The 19,808-nt window shown below is 43.4% G+C and overlaps 1 protein-coding gene across 1 annotated transcript in view; it reads left to right on the top strand.

The window, feature by feature from the left end:
* The window catches only part of LOC126273301 (WAS/WASL-interacting protein family member 1-like), a 151,863-nt gene extending 132,504 nt beyond the window's left edge, over positions 1–19,359 (top strand). Inside the window, exon 2 of the mRNA XM_049976847.1 lies at positions 19,288–19,359. Coding sequence (XP_049832804.1) covers positions 19,288–19,359 — 72 coding nt within the window. The remainder of the gene's footprint in view (positions 1–19,287) is intronic.
* The last annotated feature ends 449 nt before the right edge of the window (positions 19,360–19,808 follow it).

Raw genomic sequence — 19,808 nt, 5'->3', positions numbered from 1 at the left:
TTACTTTGGGCAACTGCCATATTCCATTGAGAAATAATTGAGGACTGGGTATGTTACCAAAATGTAGTTGCATCTTTCAAAAATTTCTCAGTGAGAGATCGTGAAGGTTCTTGGGGACATTTTGGTGTAAACAGACGACCATGAACACGTCTGCAAGCATGACCCACATTTGCACGAGGGGGTTTATGTCGCGACTTTCCACTGGCCATTCACCTACTGCAATGTCCAGTGTTTGCAAGAGATCTCTGCTGACGTCCGCCACATGGATCTTGGTGTTAGAAGGAATTCAGGGCAAGCACCGCACGCAGCAGCCACAACATGGTGCAACAGCATCCTTTCGATGTAAGGCGACCATGAACAACGACAAGATCCACATGACTATCATCACTGAAGCCTTTGCACGACATCAAAGAAGATTGGAAATCTGTCGATTTACTAGACAACTTATGGCATGTAGCGCTGACCACTGATTTCCGTACACGAACACGGCCGTCACATTGCGTCGCAGGATATCTGGATTACTCTGTGAATAAAACGTTACGCCGGTGACGAAGTTGCCAGTTGACATGCGAATGGCAGAAATGAAGGCGAGCGCATAATGTTGTGTGAAGCGGGTACTCTAACAGGACTATGGGTCCTGTGGTCCGTTCTCATAACCTGTTCATTACAGTTGGATGGGAGACAGCGGCTCCATGGCGCTTTTAAGATGATCTTTCAGTGCTCTGGTGCTATCCGTCCGGCGCTGCAACGTAAAGATGGCCAAATATCGGTCCTCACGTGGGACTGTATAGCGTCGGTGGCCTTGCCCAGTTCGCCTTGTGTACTGAGCTGTCTCCCTGTAGCGTTCCCACTACTTCTAGGTAACACACGGAAAGGCATTGGCACACGCATCAACCCGTCCGGAGTCCAATCTTTTTTTAACAAACAGACCGCCCTTACCAATGCCTCTGCATTATCGGATTGCATGTGCTTGGTGCAACACAACGTCCACAAATGACAACTGCCATCAGTGTGTCTCACTACAAGGCAGTGCGACACCGGTACTCACTTCCTTCTGAGGGGTCACCTGACACTGCAAAAGCACATCACAGCATACAGATGGTTTTAATTGTTGCCTAAACTGAAGGCGAAGATCTCAATCCATGCAAGAAGAACTCGTGTACCACCTATATCTAAATACAGTGAAGCAAATAAAAATCTCAACATCAAAACTGACCAGAACTGACCACATTCGGGAACACACTATTATTATTGTACCTTAGAGTATTTCCAGACTGAGTTCTACCACTGCTGCACGACTGGTAGCCTCCTTGCACCACTGTAGTTCATGTTGTTGTTGGACGTCAATGGCACAACGTGATTGTCAACTTCCAATGACGTTACTGACATGTGCCGTGAGTCAGCACACGACACTATTTCGTCACTGAAGTGCGCGAGCTCTTCTGCGATGTCACAGTAACTACCTGGCTTTCGCCCGTAAGGGAAGATGTGCACCTCTTTTGCAAGTAAGATAAATCGATTCTCATAGGACATCAACTATCGATATGTGCACCAACAATTTTTTTCTTCATTGTTACCTGATACCTAGGCAAGAAATGCAAGAGTACGCTGAGGAAAATTATGTAGCCGCTTTTCAGCGAGAGCATGAACCAAAATACGCACCACAGTTTTTAAAAATAAAAAATAATGAAATACACAGAGGGAAAAATTACAATAACAAAATATAATTAATGTTGAGTAACATTTGTCTAGGCAACATATTTAAGCCATTAACATTGCAAGATCACAGGTTAATGTAAGAAAAAGATAAGCCTCTGCACATGTGAAATTCTGGTACGTTAGTAACCGGTGTGACATCTAGAATGTTGAGTCCAAATACGCAAACGTGCATGGATCATGTTGTACAAATGGCGGGTGGTAGTTTTTGGGATGGAGTTCCGTGCTTGTTGCACTTGGTCCGTCACTATTGCACTTGGTCGGCCAACACAGGGACGGTTAATGCTGTTTGTGGATGACGCTAGAGATGTCGTAGCACTGAAAAGATAACTGAAATAAATATTAGTGTCAGTAGTGTTGAGAAACGGCTGAAATCATTGAAATTGAACGAAAGCTCCAGGTACTAATGGGATTTGCGCCTGAGTTAGCCCTTCTTCTAACTATAATAGTAAATCCCTTGAACAAAAGACATTGTCCACTTGTTGGGAAAGAAAGACCCATAAAACTACCGTCCAATATCCTTAACATCGATTTGTTGTAGAATCTTAGAACATATTCTGAGCTCAAATATAATGAGGTATCTGGAACAGAATTAACTCCTCAATGCCAACCAGCATGTGTTCCGGAAACATCGATGATGTGAAACCCAGCTCGCACTTTTCTCACATGAGGTGCTGAAAGCTTTGGATCAAGGCAGTCAGGTAGATGCAGTGTTCCTTGATTTGCGAAAAGCATTTGATTCAGTACCACACCCACGCCTCTTATCAAAATCATATCATATAGTTTATCAAATGAAATTTGTGACTGAACTGAAGATTTTTTAGTTGGGAGGACGCAGCATATTATCTTAGTTGGAGAGTCATCGTAAGATGTAGAAATGATTTCAGGTGGGCCCCAGGGAAATGTTCTGCCGTCCTTGCTGTTCATGTTGTTTGTCAATTACTTTGCAGAAAAAATATTGACAGTAACCTCAGACTTTTTACAGATGATGCAGTTATCTATTCTGTACTTCCTGAAAAAGCTGCACTAATATTATCAGATCTTGATAAGATTTCGAAGTGGTGCAATGACTGGCAAATTTCTTTAGATGTTTAGAAATGTAAAACTGTGCACTTTCCAAAACGAAAAGAACGTAGTGTCCTACTACTATATAAAGAGTCACTGCTGCAATGGCTGACCCCATATAAATACCTAGGTGCAACTTTTGTAGTGATATGAAATGGAATGCCGGCCGGAGTGTCCGAGCGGTCCTAGGCGCTTCAGTCTGGAACCGCGCGACCGCTACGGTCGCAGGTTCGAATCCTTCCTCTGGCATGGGTGTGTCTGATGTCCTTAGTTTACTTAGGTTTAAGTAGTTCTAAATTCTAGGGGACTGATGACGTCAGATGTTAAGTCCCATAGTGCTCAGAATCATTTGAACCATTTTTTTGAAATGGAATCACACAGGCTCTCAATTGCGGGTAATGCAGTTGATACACTTCAGTTTATTTGTAGAATACTGGTGAAGTGCGTCAATCTACAAAGGATATTGCTTACAAATCACTCGTGGACGGTTCTAGAATAATCTTGAAGTGTGTATGGCAGGTATCAAGTAGAACTAACATGGGACATTGAATACATACGGAGAAGGGCAGCACAATTGGCAACAGGTTCGTTTTATCCGTGGGAGTTGTTATCTGATGATGTACCATATGTGCTCAACTGGACACAGATCGAGTAGGCCAAGGCAGCATATTGACACAATCTGTATGTACACTATGTTGGGTCTCAAGAGCGGCATGTGAGCAAGAATATCCTGCTGTAAAACACCCCCAGGAATGCTGTTCAGTAACGGCAACGCAACAGGTCGAATCGAAAGACTGACGTACGAATCGGCGGTCAGGGTGTGTGAGGTAACCACGAGAGTGCTCCTACCGCCACACGAAATTGCATCCCAGACTCTAGGTGTAGGTCCAGTGCATCTAGCACGCAGACAGGTTGATTGCAGGCCGTCAAATGGCCTCCTAATCAACACAGGTCCATCACTGTCACCAAGACAGTACCGACTTTCATCAGGAACCCAACCAGACCTCAACCCTGTCCTCCATTGAGCTCTCACCTGACACCACTGAAGTCGCAAATGGCGTTGCTTTGGGGTCAGCGGAACGCGCTCAACCGGTCGTCTGGCTTGGAGCTCGGAACGCGCTCAACCGGGCGTCTGGCTTGGAGCTGTCCGTGAAGTTATCGAATGTTAACAGTTCGTTGTGCCACTCGGGTGCCAATTGCTGCCATGATTTCTACTGCAGATGCAGTATGATGCGCCAGAGCCATACGTCGAACACGACTGCCTTACCTGTCGGCAGTGCCACGTGGCCGTCCGCACCCTTGTCTTCTTTCGACCCTACATTCCAATGACCACCGGTGCCAGCAATCATGAACAGTAGCTACATTCCTGCCAGGTCTTTCTGCATATCGCAGAAGGAACATCCGCCTACTCATAGTGCCGTTATACTACCACTCTCAAATTCAGTGAGATGTTGAAAACGGCGTCCTCGTCGCTGTAAAGGCATTCTTGACTGACAAACTGACCATGTGAGGTAACTAACGCTCATGATCTTTACAAGTTGTATTAAAGTGTACACTCTGACCATTAAAGTTGCTACCACAAGAAGAAAAAATGGCTCGGAGCACTATAGGACTTAACATCTATGGTCATCAGTCTCCTAGAACGTAGAACTACTTAAACCTAACTAACCTAAGGACATCACACAACACCCACTCATCACGAGGCAGAGAAACTACCACAAGAAGAAATGCAGATGATAAACGGGTATTAGTTGCACAAATATATTATACTAGAACTGACATGTGATTACATTTTCACGCAATTTGGGTGCATACATCTTGAAAAATCAGTACCCAGACCTCTGGCCGTTATAACGGTCTTGATACGCCTGGGCGTTGAGTCAAACAGAGCTTGGATGGCGTGTACAGGTACAGCTGCCCATGCAGCTTCCACACGATACCACAGTTCATCAAGAGTAGTGACTAGCGTATTGTGACGAGCCAGTTGCTCGGCCACAATTGACCAGGCGTTTTTAATTCGTGAGAGACCTGGAGAATGTGCTGGCCAGTCGAACATTTCCTATACCTAGAAAGGACCGTACAGGACCATCAACATGCGGTAGTGCAATATCCTGCTGAAACGTAGGGTTTCTCAGGGATCGAATGAAGGATAGAGCCACGGGTCGTAACACATCTGAAATGTAATGTCTACTGTTCAAAGTACCGTCAATGCGAACAAGGGGTGACCGAGACGTGTAACCAATGGCATCCCATACCATCACGCCGGGTGATACACCAGTATGGCGGTGACGAATACACGCTTCCCATGTGAGTTCACCGCGATGTTTCCAAACACGGATGCGACAATCATGATGCTGTAAACAGAAATTGGATTCATCCCAAAAAGTGACGTTTTGCCATTGGTGGACCACGATTCCTCTTTGAGTACACCATCGCAAGCGCTCCTGTCTGTGATGCAGCGTCAAGGGTAACCGCAGCCATGGTCTCCGAGCTGATAGTCCATGCTGCTGCAAACACCGTCGCACTGTTCGCGCAGATGGTTGTTGTCTTGCAAACGTCCCCATTTGTTGATTCAGGGATCGAGACGTGGCTGCACTACCCGTGACAACCATGTGGACAAGATGCCTGTCATCTCGACTGCTATGATACGAGGCCGTGGGGATCCAGCACTGCGTTCCGTATTACAGTCCTGAACCCACCGATTCCATATTCCGCTAACAGTCATTGAATCTCGACCAAAGCGAGCAGCAATGTTGCGATACGATAAACCGCAATCACGATACGCTGCAATCCGATCTTTACCAAAGTCGGAAACGTGATGGTACACATTTCTCCTCCTTACACGAGGCATCAGAACGTTTCACCAGGCAACGCCGGTCAACTGCTGTTTGTGTATGATAAGTTGGTTGGAAACTTTCTTCATGTCGCACGTTGTAGATGTCGCCACCGGTGCCAACCTTGCGTGAATGCTCTGAAAAGCTAATCATCTGCATATCACTGCATCTTCTTTCTGTCGGTTAAATTTCGTGTCCGTAGCACGTCAACTTCGTGGTGTAGCAATTTTAATGGCAGTAGTGTATTAAAAGGAAACCATGTTTACAGCCTCAATGTGGAACTGTTAGCGTCACTCTTATGCGACTGGCGTGAGATTTGAATAGATATCATGTTTTAGATGTAGAAACACGCCTACCAACTTCCATTTATATCGCAAAACTCTTACTATGTGCTGCATTTCTTTTCTGTCTGTGTGGATTTAACATACCGGACGTTAATACACGTCTTATCCTAACTCCTGTGAACATTGTATTTGGAAGGCCCATAATTTTAATGAATGAAAATTGCCTGAGGGTTATGTGTTTGTTGCGTTGTTCGCGATGGAAATATGAGACGCTGAGATGTAACCTAGTTACGGCACGTAGCATCTAAGAATTTGCTCGAGAAACAGAGACTATGCGACGGGATTCGCAAATAGATTCCTACCCCACTGTATCGTGTTACACACAGGTGAAGGAACTCCTGTAGGGCTGGAAGCTAGTGCGCTATCTAGTGATGGGGAACTGCATACCTCCGCCACTTCAAGCCAAACTGCTACGGTGCAGATTTGTTTGCGCCTGCGAGATGGGACGCTGCTATCTACGGTGCGCCGACTACACCGGAACAAAACAGTTGGCGAGTGTGTCGGCCTGTGGAACGCCGGCCCTTTGTGGCGCTTTTCCACGGGGCGGTTCCAATCAGACTGCAACTGCGCGAATGAAACGAGGAGCGGCTATTGATTGCGAGCGCACTGTACAAAAGGCCCGCTGGCCGCCCACGTACTTGACATTATTGCCGACCGGGGTTCACCGGACGCAGGGTGCCTGCCTGTCGCTTTTGATGTGACGGCTACGCGGCCAGTCAGCAACTCAGAGTCGAGTGCCGACCGCTTACTCTAGTGCGCCACTCTAGACACCACGTCAAATGACATCGTACAACACAGTCGTCCTGCTCCCGTGACGCACATCCGCATCTATTGAGCACGTCATCATCGCAGATATGTAACGATATTTGTACTTCGGAATGTCCTCAACTTTCCGAACCAACGCTTTAAATTTAGAGAAAGACTTTCTAGAATTATCGGTTTTTAAAATTTCTTTTGATAAATCTCACTTTGCTTGAGCTCCATATTTAAATGAAGGAAGCAAAGTAAAACTTGGTACATAGTAAGCAATTTACACTACTGGCCATTAAAATTGCTACACCACGAAGATGACGTGCTACAGTCGCGAAATTTAACCGACAAGAAGAAGATGCTGTGATATGCAAATGATTAGCTTTTCAGAGCATTCACACAAGGTTGGCGCCGGTGGCGACACCTATAACGTGCTGACATGAGGAAAGTTTCCCACCGATTTCTCATACACAAACAGCAGTTGATCGGCGTTGCCTGGTGAAACGCAGTTGTGATGCCTCGTTTAAGGAGGAGATATCCGTACAAACACGTTTCCCACTTTGATAAAGGTCGGATTGTAGCCTATCGCGATTGCGGTTTATAGTATCGCGACATTACTGCTCGCGTTGGTCGAGATTCAATGACTGTTAGCAGAATATGGAATCGGTGGGTTCACGAGGGTAATACGGAACGCCATACTGGATCCAGACGCCCTCATATCTTTAGCAGTCGAGATGACAGGCATCTTATCCTCATGGCTGTAACGGATCGTGCAGCCACGTCTCGATCCCTGCGTCAACAGATGGGGACGTTAGCAAGACAACAACCATCTGCACGAACAGTTAGACGACGTTTGCAGCAGCATGAACTATCAGCTCGGGGACCATGGCTGCAGTTACCCTGGACGCTGCGTCACAGACGGGAGCGCCTGCGATGGTGTACTCAAGGACGAACCTGGGTGCACGAATGGAAAAACGTCATTTTTTCGGATGAATCCAGCATCATGATGGTCGCATCCGTGTTTGGCGACATCGCGGTGAATGCGCATTGGAAGCGTGTATTCGTCATCGCCATACTGGCCCATGGTATGGGGTGCCATTGGTTACATGTCTCGGTCACCTCTTGTTCGGATTGACGGCACTTTTAACCGTGGACGTTACATTTCAGATGTTTTATGACCTGTGGCTCTATCCTTCATTCGATCCCAGCAAAACCCTACGTTTCAGCAGGATAATACACGACCGCATGTTGTAGGTCCTGTACGGTCCTTTTTGGATACAGAAAATGTTCGACTGCTGCCCTGGCCAGGATATTCTCCAGATTTCTCACCAATTAAAAACGTCTGGTCAATTGTGGGCGAGCATCTGGCTCGTCACAATACGTCAGTCACTACCCTTCATGAACTGTGGTATCGTGTTGAAGCGGCATGGGCAGCTGTTCCTGTACATGCTATCCAAGCTCTGTTTGACTCAATGCCCAGGCGTATCAAGGCCGTTATTACGGCCAGAGGTGGTTCTTCTGGGTACTGATTTTTCAGGATCTATGCACCCAAATTGCGTGAAAATGTAATCACATGTCAGTTCTAGTATAATATATTTGTCCAATGAATACCCGTTTATCATCTGCTTTTCTTCTTGGTGTAGCAATTTTAATGGCCAGTAGTGTATTATAGAGCGCCACACTACACGCCTCAGACGATTTCCTACAACAGAAGGCTGTTGCTTCTCTGGAGTACACAGGTGTGAAACACTGATTGACAAAACTATTCGTATCCTGGAACTAGGTCGCTGATGACTGGTATATTTTGGAAATCGTTCGTTTTTACTCTATCAGCATATGTTCTTTATGTAAGAATCGAGAATATCCAGAACCTGAGCTGGAAGGTGAAGAGTTGGGGGAGAGGAACTCGTATTAACTGTGACTGAGCAGTTCGGACTACTGATGAATCGTATGGCACTGTGTTCAGCGACTTATTGCAATTCTGCCCTAACCCGGATGACCATCGTCGGCGACTGTGACCGCGATCTGAGGGTACGCCTCATTCTTCCAACGGTATGGACGATTACTTCAGTGTCACAGCAGTCGTCATTGCGTGTCGAGTCATTGCGTATGACTTCAGGTCTCAGATGGTAGTGACTGAGAGAGTATGTCAGCGACATCCTGCGACCTCATGTGTTATCTCACAAGGGAAATTAATGTGGTGCTATTTTTCAAGATGACAATTCTTGTCCAACTGCCATGTCTCTCTATGAACTGTATACATGATGTTGAGGTATTCCTGCAGCAAGCAAGACTTCCAGATCTATCTCCGATGGAAAATTTACAGGCCAGCTCGGACATCAACTGCATCACAGTATTGATGATACCGATGACCAGTTACATTTGTGGGTCAGCTTGCCACAGGAGAGGATAGTGTGGCTTTCAGCAAACTTCCCATCCCAATCAATGCATGCATCCATGATAGAGGGGGTTCAACGTCACTGGTTAGAGGGCTCCTATTGCAAATTCCTTTGAAAATTTGGCTCAATTTTGTAATCACGTCGATAAGATCCAGTCCTTCTGAACTCGTGAAGTTTCGTTTCGTTTCCTCTTCCCCTTCTGTGAATTGTCGGTCTTCTGTCAGGCAGCGTGTGCATGCAGGGGGAAGGCTGATTCTTCAAGGAACGTATAGTCTTAGAATTTGGACCGCAAGCTTGTTGTGATATACAACGCCTGTCTCACTTGCAAATATCTTGTGCGAATTTTATTTTAAGACAACGATCACAGTATGCGTGTTTCCACCTCAGGGATTATGCTGAAGTTTTTAATGAGTTATTTACGCTGATAAAGAGGCAGAACACGCATGAGGGTAGCAGTCCCTTCTATTTTACATTTCGACTTGACATTTGTGATAGTTGCGCTTGTACCTTACATGATTTTGTGAAGCTCTTATCACGGACGCTGTGAAATGTTGCTTTTTCCATACACTAATGTGCAGCATATAACTTGCCAAGAGCAAACAAATTTTTGTTGTGGTACTGTCCGATAGCGCCCAGGAAGCCGACATTAGCTACTTGCTACATCCACAGAAATAATAAAAATAGATGTCTTTATGTATACATGTATGTATGTACGTATTTTTCACATCGACTCCTAAAGCATTGGAGCGATTTCAGACAAATTTGGTACAATATCACTTACTGTCTGGAAAGAATCACTGTGGATTAAGAGCCACCTCAGTGAGTAGGGGTGAAAACCAGTGTAGCCCACGTGTGACAATATCCATACTTTAGTCATCCAGCCTGCCGCTGTGGCGAGTGGTTCTAGGCGCTTCAGTTCGGAACAGCGCGCCTGCTACGGTCGCAGGTTCGAATCCTGCCTCGTGCATGGTTGGGTTTAAGAAGTTCTAAGTTCTAGGGGACTTACGACCTCAAATGTTAAGTCCCATAGTGCTTAGAGCCATTTGAACCATTTTTAGTCATCCATTACCCGATAATGAGAGCACTTTACACATAATTTCAAACCTTTATGAAAATTTTTCTCATAGGTGAACCACACAAAATGAAGAAAGGAAAAATAAATTATCGATTACAGGATTTTCGCTGTTCATGCAGTGAAACTGCCGCAAGACTTATTTAGTACCAACTATATTCGTGACACAATCAGTATTCACATGTACCACTGAATGTGCCAGAAAAACTACATTATTGATTTGCACGAAGCTTAAGAGGTATGTCATAAACAATGAGTTGCGTGAAAAACTATCGCTTCATCTATATCGTTTTAAGTTGTTACTTCCTTACTGCTAATCTATTTGCAACAGATTTTGTAGACAGTAGGCACATATACCATTGGATGTACTTGCAAAGTTATATCGCTGTGCAGCACATAGTTCAGAAGATTTTTTTTGTCATCAGTCTTCTGACTGGCTTCATGCGACCCGCCACTAATTCAGGAACATAAAAACTGAGCTGCGTGAAAATGAAACTGCAGGGTTAAATTCCCTAGAAGTACAGGTGAAATATGTGTACATTCGCATGAAATATTTTAAATGTGTGTGATATATATTCGACAAGTTCGTATGCAGGCAAATCGATCGACAAGAATCTTATCCTAAACCCCTGGAACGACTTCAGTCAGATTTACATAATAGTTACAATCCGGAAAAAAATATCGTACGGGCAAGGACCACCACTCCACTGTTTGGATGTGTGTGATAAGGTGGGGAGAGAAGGGCAAACGAGTAAAAGGGCAGACACCGACAGGGAACGTGGAGATAAGAAGAGATAGGAGATGGACAAAGATACGAAAAGGGGGAAATGGACAAAGAGAGTAGAGAGGAAGAGATGGACAGAGAAAGGGAAAAGGAAGAGATGGACAGACGCAAGTGTAGGAAGAGAGAAGCAGGGAGAAAACTTGAGTTTCATTTCAAACACGTGCGCGACTCATACGATTATAGTTAGTGGCGACTTTAATTTACCCTCGAAATGTTGGCGAAAATACATCTTTAATTCCCGAGGTACGCATAAAACATCATCCTAAATTGTGCTAAACGCATTCTCTGAAAATTATTTCGAGCACTTAGTTCATGAGCCCACGCGAATAGTTCAAAATGGTTCAAATGGCTCTGAGCACTATGTGACTTAACTTCTGATGTCATCAGTCGCCTAGAACTTAGAACTAATTAAACCTAACTAACCTAAGGACATCACACACATCGGTCGGCTCCAGACAGTAGCGCCTAGAACCACACGGCCACTCCGGCCGGCCACGCGAATGGTAAACGCTTGTGAAAACACACTTGGCCTCTTAGCAGCAACTAATCCTGAAATAATAACAAGCATCAAAACCGATAGAGGGATCAGTGTACACAGTTTTGTCGTAGCGAGATTGAATATTGAAACCCTCAAATCCTCCAAAAATAAACGTAAAATATATCTACTCAAAAAGCAGATAAAATTTCCCTTGATGCCTTCTTGAGTGACAATCCCCACTCCTTCCAAATTAATAAAATAAATGTAGAGCAGATGTGGCTTCTATTCAAAGAAATAGTATCGGCAGCATTTAAGCGATTTATACCAAATAAATTAACAAAAAGCGGAACTGAGCCTCCTTGGTACAAAAAATGATTGAGAACACTGTTGCAGAAATAACGAAAAAAAACATGTCAAATTCAAACAGACACAAAATTCCCAATATTGGCGATATTTTTCAGAAGCTCGAAATTTAGCGCGGGCTTCAATGCGAAATGTTTATAACAGTTTCCACAACGAAATTTGTCTCGAAACCTGGCAGAAAATCAAAAAAGATTCTTGTCGTATGTGAAGTATGTTAGCGGCAAGAAACAATCAACGCCTTCTACGCGCGATAGCAACGAACATACTATCGACGACAGTGCTGGCAAATCAGAGTTACTAAACACAGCCTTCCGAGATACCTTCACAAAAGAAGATGAAGTAAATTTCCAAAATTCGAAATAAGAACAGCTGCCAATATGAGTAAAGGAGAAGTAAATATCCTCGGAGTAGTGAAACAACTTAAATCAGTTAATAAAAGCAAGTCTTCTGGCCCAGACTGTATAGCAATTAGGTTACTTTCAGAGTATGCCGATGCATTAGTTCTGTACTTAACAATCATATACAACAGTTCACACGACGAAAGGTTCGTATCCAAAGACTGGAAAGTTGCACTGGTGACATCAATATTCAAGAAAGGTAGAAGGAGTAAATTTTAAATTTGCAGTAAGATGTTATGGGACCAACCAAACTCCTTAGGTCATCGGTCACTAAGCTTACACACTACGTAATCTAATTTAAACTAACTTACGCTACGGACGACACACAAACCCATGCCCGAGGTTGGAACCTCCGACGTGCGGAGCCTCACGGATCGTTACAAGACGCCTGAGACAGCGCGGCTACTCCGCACGGCTAGTAGAAATAATCCACTAAATTAGAGGCCCATATCACTAACGTCGATATTCAGCTGGATTTTGGAACACATACTGTGTTCGATCATTATGAATTACCTTGAAGAAAACGGCTACTGACACACAGTCAGCATGGACGTAGAAAACATCGTTCTTGTGAAACACAATTAGCTCTTTATTCGCATGAAGTGTTCAGTGCTACTGACAAGGGATTTCAGATCGATTCCGCATTTCTGGATTTCCGGAAGGCTTTTGACACTGTACTACACAAGCGGCTTGTAGTGAAATTGCGTGCTTATGGAATATCGTCTCAGTTATGTGACTGGATTTGTGATTTCCTGTCATTCACCAAGGTTGTGTTATAGGCCTTTTGCTGTTGCTTATCTATATAAACGATTTTGGAGAAAATCTTAGGTTGTTTGCAGAATACGCTCTCGTTTATTGACTAATGAAGTCATTAGAAGATCATAACAAATTGCAAAACAATTTGTAAAAGATATCTGAATGGTGCGAAAATTTGTAATTGGCCCTAAATAATGGAAAGTGTGAGGTCATCCACATGTGTGCTAAAAGGAATTCGATAAACTTCGGTTCACGATAAATCAGTGAATTGTAAAGGCCGTAAATTCAACTAAATATCTAAAAATTACAATTAAAAACAATATAAATTGGAAGGAATACATAGAAAATGCTGTGGCGAAGGCCAATAAAAGACTGCGATTTATTGGCAGGACACTTAGAAAATGAAACAGACCTACACTACACTTGTCCGTCATCTTTTAGAATACTGCTGCACTGTGTGGAATTCTTACCAGACAGGAGTGACGGACTACATCAAAAAGTTCAATGAGGGGCAGCACGTTTTGTGTCATCGCGAAATATGGGAGAGAGTTTCACTGAAATGATGCAGGATTTGGGCTGAACATCATTAAAAGAAATGTGGAATCTTCTCATTAAATTCCAATCACCAACTTCCTCCTCCGGATGTGAAAATATTATGTTGTAACCGCCTTACATAGGGAGAAACGATCAACACTATAAAATAAGAGAAATTAGCGCTCATACGGAAAGGTATAGATGTTCGTGCTTTCCGCGCGCTATACGGGATTGGAATAATAGAGAATTGTGAATGTGGTTCGATGAACACTCTGCCAGGCAGTTAAATGTGATTTGCAGAGTATCCACATAGATGTAGATCTAGAGACATGGGATGAGTATATGAACAGAGGGAAGTAGGAAATGGACAGAAAAGGAGGAGATGGACAGAGGGAGGGAGGACAGAATAGACAAAGAGAAGGGAAGAAAGGGATTGACAAAGAAAGTGGAGGGCGAGATGGACAGAGAAAGGGCCAAGTGGAGGTGGACAGAGAGTGAGGGCTGAAGAAGGTGGGCAAGAGAGGGGGGTGATAGAGAAAACAGGGTCAGGGAGAAAGAGGAATGCGCTAATAGAAGATTGGAATAAATATATAGTACATTCATGAATACATTGGAATAAACAGAAACGCATCTAGTAGTGAATTAAGTATTTATTGAAATGATAAAAAATATAAGTCTACGTAGAAAAATCACTTTCTTTAAGAGTCATACATAAAAAAGACATTCTGTTCCTCATTTCTTACTGAAACCACATTTAGACTGATTGTATTCAGAGGCCGACGGCTGGCGTCAGGGAAAATAGGGTACATAAATCGATCACTGAGCAGTTTCTGTGTGATTAGGTGGAAAGAGGGTGGTGATGAATGAGTCGACAGAGGGTGGTTACTGGAGAATCATTTGTGCCGCATGGTGTACGTACTGTTTACATTTCCGGTAGTGTCGGCTACGTTTCGATCTTGGTAATGTTGCAGAATCCTTTTAATGACCTGCCATATGAATTATTTTCGCCGGCGTAATGCAGATGCGAGCGCGGAATGCCGCTGCTGCAACTTTAAACAGCAACTCGCCAGCTCAGCGCTGTTTGTGTGTCCACCCCGAGCATCCATTTTAATGCGCACCGCTTAAAGACCGTCCCGCTCCTGTGTCCTTCGTACCGTTGTACCACTAGCTGGTCCGCTTACGGGCTTTGTGACCCACAGAGGTAGCACCTCGAGAGGTGGACAAATAATCTCGCGCATAATGTAGTACTAGAGAAGCAGAGAGAGAAAAAGCAAAAGTAAGATACAATAAAGACGTCCTATTTACCAGAAAGCCGTACCACATCCATCTCTGAGCTACTTCATCACACATTCTCTGTGTGCACCTTCCTCTTCAGAACGGTGCAATGTGTGCTTACTAAAACTGATGAAGGTTATGCTGCGTTTTAGAAACGACAACAGGTTTCCCTATGACTGTTATTAAATTTATTTTTTGTGATTGCGATTTAGGTTGTTGCACCATTTTCAAGTATTATCTCACTATTAAATACGCCTATACGCAAGCGTAACTGTTAAGAGGACACCATGCTCTTGTCTGTTGATACTGGTTATTACATCCTCACAGCATCCATTAAATGTCGTTGTTTTACTGGACAAAAACATTGTCATGACAGTGCCTACGACTTCCTCACGCTATAATGTTCTACACCTACATCAACATTTACATGGTTACTCTGCAATTCACACGTAAATGCGTGGCAGAGGGTTCATAGAACCACATCCAGACTATTTCTCTATCGTTACTCTCTCGAACAACACGTGGGAATAACAACCATTTAAATCTTTCTATGTGTGCCGTCTTATTACGGTGATCATTTCTCCCTCTGTAGGTAGGCGTCACATTCGGTGGACGAAGATGGTGACTGAAACTTCGTGGAAACGTAGAGTAAAACTCATCGATCCTGTTCACTTATAATGAAACATTCGCTGAATTACCGTTGTGAATCGGTGCGTAGAGCTTCCTCCCCCCAGTTTTGTGCCGCGCTCTTGCTGATATAGTGCCTCGTAGGCAAAGCTCATAACGTACTGGTATCGTTCGGAGCTGGAAACAAGGGGTGTGGGTGTGATCGGATTTAGTGTGTCTGGTCTGCTTTAAATAATATTCCTGGATGCTGTTACCATGTATTTATTGAGAAAAATTGTAAAATAACTCACAATCCCTGTTCGACCCAATTAATTTCAAGGACTACTAAAAATTAGAAACGTGGATGGGACAGAGATCAGACCGAGAGTACTTACTAACGTCGACTGAAAAGCTTGGTGCTTAACTAAAACCTCTAGCAAACTTCGTACGACATCGAAAGCATTCGTATGATATCAGTATCATCTTAACTGTCATTTATTTCTTGTTACAGTTAGTATACAGCACAGTGAAATTATGGTAAAGAAGGTTTAATGACTTCGATTACCCCTAGCATTTATTACACGAACGTCAATAACGGATTCTAATAATTATTATTTGATATAGAAAAGTTTCGGGCATAGCTGTCCGCAGGTCCTCAATGTTTAAGATCTCTAGGTTATAATATTTTCACCACTCGGTCGGTACACCATCGCACAACCATTACTTGAGGACTATGTTTATTTACTAGCCTCGCTGCCTCCGTTCCACTTCGCTCACTCGTCGCTGTAGCTGTAGCGACCTGTATCAGTATGATCACTGTGTAAAGGAGAAAATGGCTCTGAGCACCATGGGACTTAACATCTTAGGTCATCAGTCCCCTAGAACTTAGAACTACTTCAACCTAACTAACCTAAGGACATCACACACATCCATGCCCGAGGCAGGATTCCAACCTGCGACCGTAGAAGTCGCACGGTTCCGGACTGCGCGCCTAGAACCGCGAGACCACCGCGGCCGGCTGTGTGAGGGTAGTGCACGTCACTTATTCTGTGGTGCCTTCGTAGCTAAAACTTCCGGGCTGAGAAGCCGTGGTGCAAAAAATATGTTCTTACGTTTCCTGCCCATTTACTGGAGGCATCTTTGAAGATAAGTCGGTAACAGTAGCCAGACGAAAATTGTTGTCAAGAGAAACAAGAAAAAATATATGTCTTTTTCAGTATCTCTTTTTCAACATAACTTATTCGTATCCAAAAACTTAGAAGGTAATGTGATGACATAGAATTATCATGTCGACCTCACCACTGTAAAAAAGATTGAGACATTAGAAGATCAATAATATATTACTTTACAAATACAAATTAGCAACCTAGCTGGTTCCAAGTCCGAATACGAATGTTTTTGTTTCAGGTGTCATGAATACTGCGTTTTCTTTGTGGTAATACAGGTACAAAAATATTTTAACAAGTGGAAATTAGTCAACAAAAAACTTTTCTTGCCTCTTTTAAGCTTTTAAGTGAATAACACCATTAAATTCAAGAAATATTCTGTGATTATTGACTTCCGTTTCATACACAACTGTATCCTTGGTGTCAGAAGTCGCAAAGTTTACTGTACAACTTCGTGTGCTGAAGAGAAAGAAAAGCAACTGATAAACTCATCAAATTAAGTTCGGCATGGCATACGTCCGACATGGCGTTTCCTCTTTCGAATGCATTGGGATTTTCCGATTCCTCTGTTTCAAAATAAGAAGTTGGAAAAGCTGTTTGAAATGGATGGGCATTTCAAGATATTATGCACCTGGTTTGACAACACTGTTCCAGAATCGTCTTTAAAAACAAAGAAGTAAGTTACATCCATTCGAATTACATGGAATAAGCTTATAATGTTAGATTACTCAACAATCTCGTATAGGTCTTTTGGAACAAAGGCTTTGTTTACCTTTCTTCGTTTCTCTATAACTACAAAATCTCTGGAGCAGGAATCTGCACCCAGACACAAAAAAAAATATTTGTTCTCTCTTCAAACAATCACAGGCTAAATAGAATAAATCCGGAAAAGTAGCTCTTTGAACTCCATTGGGAAGTACCGCTTGGTACATACACCATGCGCAAACCAGTAACGAATTTTTGCAAAATTTTCTCCATGATTTGAGACTTAGAACAAGTCTAGCGACAAGCGACGCTGTACTGAGAACACCATAGCGCTTGAAACGAGTTTTGTGAAAAACGGTGTTTTGAGTGTTTTCCAATTTTCCCCTGCAATACATCAAGAAGTCTACCGCAGATGGGTACGAAACTTCTGAGAATGGTTTTATTCATGGATCACAGTCTCTCAGTCTGGAAGTTTCAGCTGTAACGTCAGTTGATTGTTTTTGAGCCTGCACCTGGCTGACAAGCAATACGTCACGTGGCAAGAAAGCTTAACACTGATAACTTCTTTTATTGATTTATTTTATTTACATATCAAGTTCCGTAGGACCAAATTGAGGAGCAAATCTCCAAGGTCATGGAACGTGTCAGTACATGAACTTACAACATAAAAGTAATAACAGATAAAAATAAAAGTTCATGAACCTGGAAGAAAATCAGTTCATAAGTTTAACCAAACGCTATCAGCAATACAATGAGAATCAGCTTAATTGTTCAAGGAACTCCTCGACATAAATAGAAATAGTGATCCATGAGGAAACTCTTCAGTTTCGATTTGAAAGCGCGTGGATTACTGCTAAGATTTTTGAATTCGAGTGGCAGCTTATTGAAAATGGATGCAGCAGTATACTGCACACCTTTTTACACAAGAGTTAAGGAAGTCCGATCCAAATGGAGGTTTGATTTCTGCCAAGTATTAACCGAGTGAAAGCTGCTTATTGCTGGAAATAAACTAATATTGGTAACAAGAAACGACAATAAGGAATATATATACTGAGAGGCCAATGTCAAAATACCCAGACAAGAGGTTCGTGAACTCACACCACTTATTGACCGAACCTCCCGTTTCTGAGCCAAAATTATCTTTCTAGACTGGGAAGAGTTACCCCAAAACATAATACCATACGACATAAGTGAATGAAAATAAGCAAACTAGACTAATTTACGTGTCGAAGTATCACTCACTTTCGATACCGATCGAATTGTGAAAATGGCAGTATTAAGTCTTTGAACAAGATCCTGAACGTGGACTTTGCACGACAGCTTACTATCTATCTGAACACTTGGGAATTGGAACTGTTCAGTTTCACTAATCATATTCCCGTTCTGTGAGATTAAAACGTCAGGTTTTGTTGAATTGTGTGTTAGAAACTGTAAAAACTGAGTCTTACTGTGATTTAACGTTAGTTTATTTTATACAAGCCATGAACTGAGGTCATGTACTGCTCTACTGGAAACCGAGTCAGTTTTGCAGACAACGTCCCTTATTATCAAGCTAGTGTCATCAGCAAACAGAAATCTTTTAGTTACCCATAATACTAGAGGGCATATCATTTATATAAATAAGGAACAGGAGCGGCTCCAACACTGATCTCTGGGGCACCCCCCACTTGACAGTACCCCACTCAGATCCCACATCACAGCCGTTATCAACATTGTGAACAATGACCTTTCGCTGCATGTTGCTAAAGTAAGAGATGAACCAATTGTGAGCTAGTCCCCTTATTCCGTAATGGTCCAGCTTCTGGAACAATATTGTGAGATCAACATAGTCAAATGCCTTTGTTAAATCAAAAAATACGCCAAGCGTTCGAAACTTTTTGTTTAGCCGATCCAGTACCTCATAGAGAAAAGAGAATATAGCATTTTCAGTTGTCAACCGACTTCTAAAGCCGAACTGTACATTTGATGCGTGGAGTCTTTTCCTTTAAGAGAACAGACACTACACAGATCTCGCAGCTATGAAACTTACATGTAAATTGCAGGGGTATGACTGCTGTCAGCTGCACCAGGACGGCCGACCCACACTCCCATCGAGCGCCACATCAAATAATTGATAAGCCTGGCTGGGCAGTACATCCACTTTGTTCAGCGCGAATGCACAAATACGTCCGACATCCTGTGGGAATATCTAAGCCGCGAGCGGGAGTAAAATGGATGGGGTTTGCGGATAAGTGGCGCTCAATAGAAGTGTGGACCGGCCATGAGGCGTACATAGATAGTCCGTGCAGTGGCGATAACGTTGTGCACCGGATGGCGCAGTGGTTCTGCACCTCCATAGTAAGCAGGAGCCCCGCATTCGAAGCCCGGTCTGGTAGACATTTTCGTTCGTTGCCGCCGATTCCGCGCAACGTCCCACTGCAGCTGGCAGCATTGATCCCCCTTAACTTTACACGCTCGTAACTTCAGCTGGGTCTGGTGGAACTCTGCTCAGCGTGGTGTGAGTGCTGGAGGCTCCATCCCAACTGCGGTGTTGGTGTGCTGGACACTCAGACTCCTTCTCGCT

This window comes from Schistocerca gregaria, chromosome 5 (genome assembly GCF_023897955.1).
Source record: "Schistocerca gregaria isolate iqSchGreg1 chromosome 5, iqSchGreg1.2, whole genome shotgun sequence".
NCBI classification, from domain to species: Eukaryota; Metazoa; Arthropoda; class Insecta; order Orthoptera; family Acrididae; genus Schistocerca; species Schistocerca gregaria.
The sequence above is the reverse complement of the archived record's forward strand: the minus strand, read 5'-3'. Positions and strand labels throughout refer to the sequence as shown.